This window comes from Poecilia formosa, unplaced genomic scaffold, assembly GCF_000485575.1.
Source record: "Poecilia formosa unplaced genomic scaffold, Poecilia_formosa-5.1.2 Scaffold830, whole genome shotgun sequence".
NCBI lineage: Eukaryota > Metazoa > Chordata > Actinopteri > Cyprinodontiformes > Poeciliidae > Poecilia > Poecilia formosa.
The window spans coordinates 81,235-94,189 of NW_006800769.1; the positions used below are offsets into that span (position 1 = coordinate 81,235).

Here is a 12,955-nt window from a genome sequence, read left to right on the forward strand (position 1 = left end):
AATGAATAACAATTTCCAAAATCACAAGATTTGTTGATGAGAGGAATAAACACAGTTAAAGACTTGCTGGTAACTTAATTTGTTCCTATGAAATTGAGGGGGAACAGATTATTGTTAGGATTTGAGTTTTCTGTGTAATAATGTTTGATTTTCTGTGTTTATTTAGATCTGAGTCCCTATGTCGCCCTGTCTGCTCCCTGATTGTCTCGTCTCGTTGATTACCCTTTGTGTATTTAAGCCCACCTGTTGTCCTGGTATCTTGTCGGGTCCTTGTCGTTCACTTAGTGTGTGTTATCAAGCGTCCAGCGTTAACTGTTAACTGTCTTGGTAGAACTGTAAAGTCCTCAGTTCAGCAGTATTACTTAGTCAGCCATCATAGTAGAACTGCTAGTCCTGTGTCGGCACCTGCTCTCGTTACCAGTCTGTTCCTGCTGCTATCGGTGCTGAGCCTCTGTGTGTTTCTGCTGTGCTGCCAGATTTTGGGACTGTGTGAGCCATCTTCATTATTAAACTTTCATTATTACTCTTACCTGGGTCCATGGCGTATATCTTCACCGCACCGCAACACTGCATCATGACAGAAGGACCCGTCCACTCCAAGTTGAGGAATACCCCTACTACTTACCTGGACCCAGCGAACCGGCGGGAGTTGCTGAGAGACATCCAATTCTATGCCGCCGAGTTGGCGAAACCGTACATTCCAGGCAGTCGCTGGTCTGCTTGGACAAGTGGATAACACAGTGAATCACACAGTTCGTCGCCTCCCACCTCCCGGCTTTGGAAGAAATACGCCGGGATGTGGAATGGGAATTTCAGACGGCGGCAGCGGTGCTGAGGGAAAAGACACATCTCCCGAGACCAGCTGATTCCGGATTCCGTGTTCCCGTGTCTCAGCCCCATCAGCCTCAACACCTCCGTCTGACTCCCTTCCACCTGTTCTGGTTCCAGCTTCCACTCCAGCCTGTCTGAGTCCAGCCACCACAGCCTGTCCATGTCCAGCTGCCAGCCCGCTTCCAGCTATGGTTCCCATGGCCATGGGATTCCAGGTGGTTAAGTTGCCGCGTAGTTATTAAGTGGCATGGTTGATGGCATGACCCGCCCAGGTAGGGGGATTCTCTGTGCCGCCCCCTGAGTCTGCTGCTGCACCGCCCCCTGAGTTTCCTGAGACCCCACGTCCTGAGACTGCAGCTAAGACTCCGCCTCCCAGGCTCCTCCCGAGTCTGTCTCCTAGTGCTCCTCCCAAGACGCTGTCTCCCAGTGCACCTCCTGAGTATCCGAATTCCTACTGCTTTTCCTGAGTCTCCGCCTCCTAGTATTCCTCCTGAGTCTCGGCCTCCTAGTGCTTCCCCCGAGACTTTGCCCCCTAGTGCTCCTTCGGGGACTCCTCCTCCCAGAGCTCCCCCAGAGACCAGTGCTAGGCCCAAGCGGCCCCTATGTCATCTCCTGAGGTCCCAGCGGCCCCTTCGTCACCTCTCGAGGCTCCAGCAGCACCTTCGCCGCCTACAGAGGCCCCAGCGTTCCCTTCTTCGCCTCCCAAGGTTCCTGAGGCCCCTTTGTCGCCTCCCGAGCCACAAGCTCCCTTTCAGTAGATGCCCACCAAGGCCCAAGTGCCTCCGACGTTGATTCCCCCTGTCTCACTACCAGCCCCCAGATCTTCCTCAGAGGGTCCGTTTCATGTGCCATGGCCACCCCCAGCTCTTCCATGGGGGGTCCATCTTATGCGTCGTTGCCGGCCCCCAGACTGTCACGCCAGGTCTGTCCTGACCGTGTTCTTGTTTTGTTTTTGACTGAGCTCTCTAGGTCACCTAGGTGTTGTTCCGCTAGTGTTATTCTCTGGACTCTAGCCCCCCGTCCGGCACCCCTCCGCCCAACCTAGTTTTTTTTTTTAACACTATGGGCGTCTGGAAGGCGCCCTTCGGTGGGGGTGAGGGTACTGTCGGGATTTGACTTTTCTGTGTAATTATATTAGGTTTTCTGTGTTTATTTAGATCTGTGTTGTTTTGTCTCCTCCCTCTTTTTTCCCCAGGTGTGTCTGATTAACCTCTGTGTATTTAAGCCCACCTGTTGTCCTGGCATCTTGTCGGGTCCTTGTCGTTCGCATAGTGTGTGTTATCAAGCATCCAGTGTTAGCTGTCTCGGTAGAACTGTAAAGTCCTGAATTCAATGTTACTTAGTCAGCCGTCATAGTAGAACTGCTAGTCCTGTCTCAGCACCTGCTCTCATTACCAGTCTGTTACTGCTGCTATTGGTGCTGAGCTTCTGTGTGTTTTCGCTCTGCCGTGTTGCCAGATTTTGGGACTGTGCAAGCCGTCTTTATTATTAAACTTTCATTATTACTCTTACCTGGGTCCATGGTGTATATCCTCACTGCACCGTAACACTGCATCATGACAATTATTTCAAGCAGCTAAAATATATGGTTCCCTCCTCATAACTTTGGCAAAAATTGAGCAAATGTTTTCAAACTTGCAGGATTTATTATTCATCAAGAGAGGAATAAGCACCGTTAAAGACTTGTAGGTAAATTAATTTGTTCTTATGAGATGGAGGGGGAACAGATTATTTCAGGTAGCTGAAATATCTCTCCGCCCCCCTAATTGCTTTGGCAAATAAAGAGCAACCGTTTCCAAATTATGTGTGAAAGTATGTTTGAACCACTAAAATTTAGCAACTAGAAATTTCTTTTATCCAGTAATCTAGAAGGGGATTTCAATCTGTAGAGACTCACACAGAGAGAGAAACAGCAGTTAGACAATTTCATTGGACCGAGAATTTGGCGCTCGGACACCGGCGGAAGACATGCGTGCTGAGAATCGCAGCGAACTTGAATGATCGGCTCAAATGAAGCTCAGGTAGGTCTTCCCCCGGGCCCAGTCACTGGTGGTGGAGTGGAGCTTGGAGAGAGGAGTCTTGAGGGGACCTGGGGGCGTCTGGGAGACTGGTGGTGGAAACGGGGAGGAGGTGGGTTGAAACACAGCTGAAGCGGGTGGATCCGGTTGCTTCGCCTTTTTGAAGGAGCTCTTGCCAGTTGATTGGATCGAGATATAGAGGTGGTGCGTCCTGATTGGCTGGGGTGAAGACGTGGTGATAGGTGATGCCGGAAGAGTCTTACAGGTTGAATTTTCGCCTAGGGCTTCATTTTCCAGAAAGCATACACTCTCATCTTTTCAAGAAATCTAAAATTATAAATTCACACAATGTGTTGGAAAACTGTTTGGTGACGTGCTTTTTTGTCTGGCTTGAGTGACAAAAGTAGGAAAAAGACCGATTCTCTTGACGTTAAAATAACACAAAACAGTGCAAGCTGGCCTCCACACAAGACCTCGTTTATTTATTTATTTTACGATTTTGTTATTGCTTCTTTTTTTAAACAGCAGCTGATAAAACTGAATGTTACAATCTTGGCATGATTATATGAGTTGTTTTTACCGAGAAATTGATCAGAAGCACTGTGAAAATGGTCAGATCCGCCTCTTTGGCTGCAATGCGAGCTCTTGACTGAGGGGGAACAGATTTTCACAGGGGAACAGAATTTCGCACAAGACCGGGTTTTAGCCCCAACTATGAAGGCTAAGCGAGATTTTGTAAATCTGAAAAAGTTTTATTTCCTAACATTGATTTAGATTATGCGACACAAGGTGGCAAAAACTGTTATTTATATGTAATTCTTTCACTCTGTCAAAAGTAAGATGACTCCCGTTTGTGTTTTGAAGGTTTCATAAAGACACAATGTGAGGAAGAAGTGGAAAATGTCTTTAAGGAGAGACGGATTCACTGCACGGATGAATCTCAGCTGCTGGAACTCTCTTAAGCTATATCTCCTCGGCTGGAAAGCACGAATAAATGTCTATATAGATTTTATATAGACATTATTTATATATGCATGTGCATATAAATATGTGTAGTTTAATACGTTATTCAGTATTAAATCATTATTTAATCATCTTTGTTTCTCAATGATTGTATAATTTTGTGTTTATTTTATATAAATAAGTATTGATATTACTAAATACAATATAAAAAAATTATGACTGGTTGTGTACTTTGTAAAATGCTCATCATACATCAGTATCAAAATATTCTATTCCGAATCTATTCAGTTTTCCCCATTAAGAATATTTAAATATCCCGAACCATGTATCAATTCAATTAAAAAATACTTAAAAAAATAGCTTTCTTGTAAATGTAGCTATGACAGCTGTTTGAATAACGTTTACAGCAAAAAAATTGTGAAAATCTATTTAGTATTTAGCGAGTTATGATCGATTAAATATACTGACACGCCATTGCGCCTGTCAAACATAAAAAGGCTGAATGGAGCAGCCGACTGCTCCAAGATGGCTGGCCTAAATCTTGTCAGCAACAGTAGGCAAGAGCTGTCCAGGAGGCGTCTATTCTTTATATGTGTCTATGGGGGGAATGGTATATGATAGGGAAACATGAATCACCTGTAACATCTGTTCTGCTCTCGGCAGCAAAGATCCTAAAAGGAACAGGAAATTTCACACGTATAGACAGAAACAGCAGATCCCAACACTAAATGTGCAGAAATTCAACAAGAAATCTGCTCTTCATTTGGATATTCTTGAACATAACAGGCCTATCATTTAATTCACTTTAATTAGAAGTCATGCAAAGATAGTTTGCAAACAAGTAATGACCTTCATAGAAAATGTAAGTTTTTAGAAGTATTTGAATCCACAGACGCTGGCCATGAAATTAGATTATCATGAAAAAGTTTATTTCCATCAGTAATTCCATTGAAAAAGTGAAACTTGTATATTATATTCATTCATTACACACAGAAAAAGTATTCAAAGCTCTGGAAAATGTAACAACTCTCCATCGACCCTCTTTGATGGGAAGAGCTGGGACTCTGGCTTTGTTTTGTCTCTGTTCCCCATCAGTGTAGTTCTTTCCTTTCACTGCCTCTACTGTGTTATTCAGTTTTATCAGCTGCTGTTTAAAAAAGAAGCAATAACAAAATCGTAAAATACATAAATACAGTAGATTTCAGCCTGAATTTGTCATTTCTTCTGGGTCCCATCTAATATTCATTCGGGTCACTTTTGTTGTAAACCTTCTCGCAGAAGAGTGTACTGAAAATCACCATGTTAGTTGAAATACTGCTAGTGGTAAAACATTCCTTTCTCAGCTGGATGAATCTCACCCAAGGCTTAAATAAGTTTTTTTCTGTTGTTTATGCACATAAACAAGTTTTTTTATTTAATTATTGGCTCTAGTGGTCTTTTTATGTTTTTTTGATAGTTAATTGACAGGAAAGTTGGTAATGAGAGATTGGGAAAGACATGTGGCAAAGGTTGCTAGGCCAGGAATTGAACCTGCAACAGCCATGTTGAGGACTAAGGTCTCCATACATGGGTTGTACTTAACCCCTGCGCCACCACAGCACACCCACATAAACAAGTTTTAATCACATCTGAGCAAACAAAACCTCCTAGAGTTCTGTTCCTTTTCAGACCACAGCCGTTGAGCTCAGTTTTCCACCAGTTACGTCACGCAAATGCACAATTTATCTAGGAGAGCTTTTTTGTTGATTTGACACTTTAAAACATTTGCTAGCTAATTAAAGACCAAACACAGCAACCAGGTTTACAATTTGACATGAGAAAATAAAATATTTTCCAAATTTTCAAAAGGACCTTTAATATGGACTTTAAAAATTCTAGCTTGACTGTGTCAAGTTTCTTTATTGAATATTTTCATTAAAGTAACCATCACTATCTGGGCTTTTGTTATTCTTTATGGTTCTTTAGCAAACATTTAGTTGTTTTAGAGAGATAGGAGTAATGAGATGTATTTTGTCTACTTTTCCAATTGATCCATAGTGGTTATGAAAGTTGGAATTTTAAAAAAGACTTATCTTTGTGAAATAATAAACATTTAACAAAGATAGAAAGACGCTCTTTGTTTTGTAGTATGTGGGTTAATATTAGCCACATATTAGTGATGAGTTATTTTAGCTGAATAAATGCCAGGATGAATTTGCATCAAAATTAAAAATAATTACAATCGTGATATTGCATTTAATCAATGGTGATTCCGTTTTATTATATTAAACTCTAGTCTCAATATCAGTTTGCTTTCTTACATTTGTTTACTCCAGCAAAGTCTTTTTTACCTCCCTTTCTTCTACCTCTATCCACCTAATAATTTATTCATCATGGAACAAAAAAGAAAAGCGTATTGGATAACTCAAACTAAATATTTAATTTGGGATCTAGTAGCAGCATGGAATGACCTGTTAACCTTTTTCCTTTTTCCAACACTATAATTACAAATTTCTTGTATTCTTTATTGTTTGAATGTTGGTTTACTTATATGTTGTGGTTACTTGCTTCATAAATTTTTGGGGGAATTAAGGTTTATGTTTGAAATTTTGCAGAGGAAAAAAACAGGATGACGTACCAGTCTGACATGATCTTCCCATGACCAACCTGAATGTGTCACCTGAGCTTACTTTTAGTGACTTTGCTGATGCATTTCACCTACTCTGCCCTTCATGTGCATGTTCTTCTGTGACTCTTTAAGATTAAACTACCTTGAGGTAATAACCAAAAACTATGGAAAATTTTTGGCTGTATCAGGTAGAAAAGCATGAGGAAGAACAAGCCAAGCAGAAGGAACAGACTGACCAGCGTGCTCAAAGTGAGGTGAGGATAGTCTGAGTTTTTTGTTTAGGTTTTCCTGTTGTGTGGTGATTCTTTATATTTGGAGAAATCCTACTGTGTGGAGTGGGACATTCTGAAATAGCTAAAGAATTTAGATGTTCAACTCCACTTTAACAGCTTAACTCCTTAAATTATTTATTTCTTACTCACTGTAAGGTGCTAAATTATGATTTCTGGATTAATTTCTTGTGTTGTCCTTCGCACATTAATTACAGTTTTTTTGTGAAAAAAATAAATAGAAAAATATATCTTTTGGATAAACCAGATAAAGAGGCCTTTGGCAGAAAAGCTATAACGTTATAAGTTTGAATTCGGAACTTAACAATCAGCATTAAAGTCAAAAGAGCAATGATCTAATATATTTATGTTAATTAGTTAAGTTCAGCCATGTTAGATAATTATATTTAAAGGCACTTTTCACACACAAAATAGTTCAATTCATATTCAATTGTACAGAATTCTCTACAGTAATTAAATTAAATTATATTAAATTCAGTTTATTTATATAGCGCCAATTCACAACAGATGTTGTCTCAAGGCACAAAATTCAATCACACATACATTCCAATTGATCCCAGTTATCATACAGAGCAGTATGCTCTATTAATTATTAAAAGTAGATTAAAACGTTTATTCCTAAGGAAACCCAGAAGATTGCATCAAGTCATTGGCTTGCAGCATTTGCTCCTCCTGTAAGAGCACATAGTGCAAAGGTTGAGTTATGTCATTGACTTTACAGCAGTCCCTCATACAGAGCAGGCAGTTGAAGTCAATCAGACTCATTTCAGCAAAATCTACTAAAATATATTCTGATATCTAATACAATGAAGTTAAATCCAACTACAATCAAATTCAGATGATACAATAAAGCCACTGGTTGGTAAAAAAAAATAATTATTTGATTTTTTCTTTTTTATCTCAAGTATGTATTAAATATTATTCTTTTTAAATGTTGACAGGCCAGTCAATGCAAGACCAACCTACATTATCAGTAGTTGATGTATGGTGATAACAATATGTTAATGACAACAAACTATGATAAATGAAAACTAAGAAGAAACTGCAGGTCTTGTCTCAACAGTGGTTGGGTTTACACTTAGGTAAGTTGATACATGAAGCCTCGGCGTAAATTCAAACTGGAATACTATTCATCTCACCTACCAGCTAATCATGCTCCTCCTTCGTGGTCTATTGGTGTCGGTCTTCTCCTTATCTCCTCCAATCATTAGGCTTCTCTTCCTTCATAAAGTCTGGTTTTCTACTTGCTCCACGGTCAATCTTTAACCCACCTCTACCTTCACCTTCAACTCTCGACTTCTTCAGTATCTCTTCAGTCCTTCGGCATCCACCAGTGTCTGGAGGAAGACATTTCTAATCCTTATTCACAGCAGCTCATCCTCTCTGATGGCGGTTACAAACGCCATGTCCTCTGTTGGAGTTTGAGCACCAAAGATTATTACTTGCTAAATAAACTTTCTAATAACTATTTTCTCTGTGTGTGAGTCTTTCCATTGTAAAAGTTGAAGATAGAAGATCCATAAATGTTTCTTGGAGAAATTAATTTAGCCAGTCACTTAATTAAGAGAAAAAATATTCAAAAAACAATCCAATTTGACACGACCAACACACAAAGGCAAAGTTTAGTTGACAATCGGAGTGTGGTCAGCATTTGTTTAAATCCCTCTACTGTGGTATGCTAAAATAAAATCCAACACAGACCCTCACAGGTTTAGCTAAATGTTACGGAGCATGGGGAATTTTTTTTCTTTTGCGTTCCCTCAATAATCTACTGATAAGTTCATGCGGCATAATTGATACTATAAGCCTTTTTTACGGTGGAAGCCGTACTTTCTGCTTTAATACAAGCTTATAAGGTTTTTCCATGGACTATTGAGTTATTATCGCAGGGTAATAAGTCATCTGATTGTGTCTCTATTGTGTTCGTGTCTGAATGGTTTAAAGGGCTGCTTTCAGTGCCGTTCCATCTGAGCCTCAATAGACAAAAACATGCAGTAAATAAATTGATTTTCAATCAGTTTTTTGCACCAAAGTGTTAATAATAATAAACACATTTTCACTGAGACTCTATAAGAGCCATATGAATGAAATAAGTAATTATTGATATAACAGGAGCAGCGGCTTTGACACCTGTTGGTGTGGCAGTGATGTGGCAGTGACTTCATCAAGTATGAATGGGAAGGTGACGCTGCTGGCTCTGTGTGTATGAGGAAGCGGGTGAGCTGGGGGGTCAGTCCTCGCAAAGTTTGGAGCATGATAATAAAAAATTTAATAAATTGATAATTGTGACAGAACAAAGAGGTTAGGAGTTGATTGATACACGGACAGATGAGATTCTCTGAGTTAACCCAGTGGGGCCCTCTACCACCATTAGTTTGCTATGTTTTATAATAATACAACGTGTTTATTATTATTAATGCATTGGTGCAAAAAACTGATTGAAAATCGATTTATTTACTGCATGTTTATATATGTTAAGGCTAAGATGGAACGGCACAGAAAGCAGCCCTTTAAACCATTCAGACTATGAACACAATAGAGACACAATCAGATGACCTATTACCCCGCGATAATAACTCAATAGTCCATGGAAAAACCTTATAAGCTTGTATTAAAGCAGAAAGTACGGCTTCCACCGTAAAAAAGGCTTACAGTGTCAATTATGCCACATGAACTGATCAGTAGATTATTGAGGGAACGCAAAAGTTTTGCGAGGATTAGGGTTAGGTAGGATTTCTCTTAACTTTATGTATGATTAAGAAAAAGAGGAACTTTAGGTTCCACAAATATGCACTTTTGTCACAATTTTTGTTGATCCATCTCTGTAATATAATAAGATATAATCTCTCTGGGATTAAATTTTTCCTTCTCCTCTAACATTAAACCTAAGACAACTTTCTTGTTCTGTCTCTGCAGTCCCCTGGCTCAGGCTCTTCTTCCCCTCCAGGAGCTGGGTCATCCAGCAAGCTTCTGTCACAGGATGAAAGCTTTCGAGGTTCTCTGTCTCAAAAAGAGGTTGATTCTGTATATAATTATTTTAGTATAATTATTCACTTTTTATTCAGTTGACAAAGTAACAGTAGAAACATTACTCTTGTTTTAACTGTTTTTCTTCACAGTCCAGGAAAAGGCTTACTTCCTTCCCCACATATGTAGAAGGTGAGCATGAGTGATTTCATCTCAGGAGACATGGGACAAGGTTTTAAACAACTGAAATGAAACATATCGATAAGGTGAAAAATTAATGCTGTTTGTAATAATGTGGATAAGTTATTAATTCAACTCATTTTAAGTTATGGTGCTTTTACACCCGAGTTGTTTAAAACAAACTCTCCCTCTTTGGTCTAGTTCATTTGTGTAGTTGTGAACACAGCAATTTTACTATAGGGTGTACCTGAAGCCATTCAAAGGAGTTAGTGTCTGGTTCCAAATGATCTCTAGAATGATTCATTTTTTGTGCGAATGTCATCCAACCTCGATCCAGAACAGCTGTACACTACAAGCTTAAGCTAAATGCCATCCCACGTTTTGGGATGCGCTGGAATCAACAAATTTATAAACAACAGCCATGTGTTTCTTTGTAAAGTATAAAACCACATGCAACTTTCAAGACATCTTCTCAAAATCATTTGGTATACTATACAGATCATTTTACCAGAAATGGTACTGGGAAACACACAATTGATGTGATTATATCCAAGATTGCAACATAGAATCTATTTCTATATTTACATTTGGTTCTCCCACTCTGTACTCTAATGACCAATAAACAGAATGAGCGTTCTTACGTGATTTTGGTTGGCTTGAAGCTTTCCTGTCAAAAAGGAAAATTTCAAGCCACTAGAAACAATTTAGAGTCAGAAAACCTGATTGACTGTTTCTTGCCAAAATCCCCAGACTGACCGATGGTGTTTCAAGTTAGATCCAAGTTATGCAGCAATGGTGCTTTACAGTTTACAGTTTTGCTGTGATTTGGCATATCAGACAGTGGATCCTTTAGCATCTTTGACATCTGGATCACTGAAGCTCTAATTAAAAACATTTTGCAGATGATGGAAGGTAAATGGATGGTATTCATCCTTTATTTACTGTTTTTAAAAGATTTTGGAGAAAAGTTTTGTTTTCCTTCTTGGGGGGCTTAAACAATATTAGGCTGCATAATGGCACAGTGTTTTAATCTTGAGGAGGGGTCTTTCTGCATGGAGTTTGCATGTTCTCTCCAGGTACTCCAGCTCTTTTGCCTAACTGTTAGGTTAATTGGTCTTAAGAGTGCCCTTAGGTTTGGTGTGCATGGTAACTTTTAAATGACTTTAATCCTTATGGGGAAATGTAGCACATTGACTAGTGATGTGGTGAGACTAATAAACAGACTGAATCTCTGTCTACAGTGCCTGGCCCCTGTGATCCAGAGGACCTAATTGATGGGATCATCTTTGCAGCTAACTGTCTTGGATCCACACAGATGTTATCAGAGAAGACACCATCGAAGAACATTCGCATGATCCAAGCACAGGAAGCAGTTAACCGCATCAAGGTAAACACTTAAAAGGAATCCCACAGAATGAACATGAATGAGCCTTTAGGTAATGAGAATCACATGTTGACCTAAATGTCTATATGCCTGTGGCTGACAGTTTTGTTGTTCTGTCAGTCAATCCCCCACCTCTAACCCCTAGATCAAGACCTCCAAACAAAATGTTCTAGGGGACTGGGGCTGAGGTGGGGACAAAGGCAGGGGTGAAAGTAAGCTGGTACGGTCCAGTACTGCATTCCGGTAAATATTCTGAGCCGATACGCAGTGCCAGGAAAACGGCTGCAATAAGGCTGTCATTCAGAACAGCTGCACTTTGAGTCAAAGTAGATATACGATCAGTCTAAAACACGAGTTAATATGTCTATTAATATATTTTTTCTCATTCCTTGTCGTTTCTGAACTGTTGTGTGCAGAGTTTCTACCCCTCCAACAGTCTCCCTCTCTCTCCTCCATCTCCCTCCTGGAGCTCGTAGCTTTTGTCAGCGCCCTTCAAACCGTTCTCCTCTATATTTAACATCTCTTCTTATTACAAAATGTCCCATTTAAAAACAAACGGAGAGTATCTAGTTGTGTTTCATGCAGGGGTGCGGTATAGGGGGGAAAAGTGATGACAGTTCTAGAAGGGCCCTGACCAACAGGGGGCCCTCCACAATTTAATTATTTTTTTGTTTAACAAATATGGAGAAAACATTTTTTTATTAAAGTTATTTACTGCAGCTTGAAGCTTAAGCTGGATTGCTTTATGTGTAGTTCCACATTGTTTTTGACTGTTGCTCATGGGGAGAGACATTTCAGTATCTAAAACTAAGAAAAAGTTTAAGCAACCTACTTGCTTACTGGATGTGGACTATTGGATGTTAAATTCATGAGCAGTAAATATTGTGTTAATATTATTAATATTAATATATAATATTGTGCATTGAACCAAAGAAAGCAAGGCAGATGCAAGCCTTTAAAATTGTTACGCTTTTTATGGGTCAAATAGATTCAAAAAATTGTAACAGCAGCTGCGCAGGGGGGCCCAAACACATTTTTTGTCAGAGGTCCCAAGATTTCTTGCAGCACCCCTGGTTTCATGTTTTCTCAATTAAAACCACAGCAAACCTCGAAAACTACTGCTTATTAACTTGACTGTAGTTTTCACAATGATAGTGCATGGCACGTCTTTCTCTAAAAGACAATTGCTGTTTTTGGGCTTGGAAATAAGCAGACAGACCCCAGAATTTGTCTGACATCCAGTTAGTTTTAGTCAGACTCTCCTTGTCCATCATTTCCCAGATGATCCGTCCTGCTGTGTCTTTGTTAATGTTAATATATAACCTCTGAATGACGTCGAGCTTCGCGTTGCGCTCCAGAAAACTGCAAACTTCGAGACTATTATGAACAGCGCAATAAACGTGAAAACAGCCACGAATGAACGTGTTCGTAAAGTTGTGCAACTTAAAGCCATTATAATTATTAATATTAAGATAAGTGTCACAAATCTGTGCAGCGGCCATCTGAGTTGTGGAGCGGCAGCAGGAGCTCTGACACCAAACGCAAAGCTGTAACCTGGAGGGTGGGGTGGGGGAGGGGGGGTAAAATCCTGTTTATAGTTTTCCAGACAATACTGGAACACAAATAACTAAAGATTTTTTTTTGTACTGTTGTAACCATTAAACAATCTCCCCTTCAGTTCAACCATATAAGTGGAGACACATTGTTGATGTTA

At 39.8% G+C, this 12,955-nt stretch overlaps 1 protein-coding gene across 2 annotated transcripts; it reads left to right on the forward strand.

Moving 5' to 3' along the window:
* The first annotated feature begins 5,287 nt into the window (after nt 1-5,287).
* LOC103131756 (amyloid beta A4 precursor protein-binding family A member 1-like) lies at nt 5,288-11,915 on the forward strand. Of its 2 annotated transcripts, none has more exons than XM_016666878.1 (4): nt 5,288-6,674; nt 9,627-9,734; nt 9,830-9,869; nt 11,099-11,915. In XM_016666878.1, exons 1-4 carry the CDS (start codon nt 6,585-6,587, stop codon nt 11,254-11,256), a joined length of 396 nt encoding a protein of 131 aa, XP_016522364.1. In that variant the 5' UTR covers nt 5,288-6,584; the 3' UTR covers nt 11,257-11,915. The 2 variants fall into 2 exon arrangements, with proteins under 2 accessions (XP_016522364.1, XP_016522365.1); XM_016666879.1 differs by having other exon boundaries at nt 5,289-6,674; nt 9,627-9,705.
* The last annotated feature ends 1,040 nt before the right edge of the window (nt 11,916-12,955 follow it).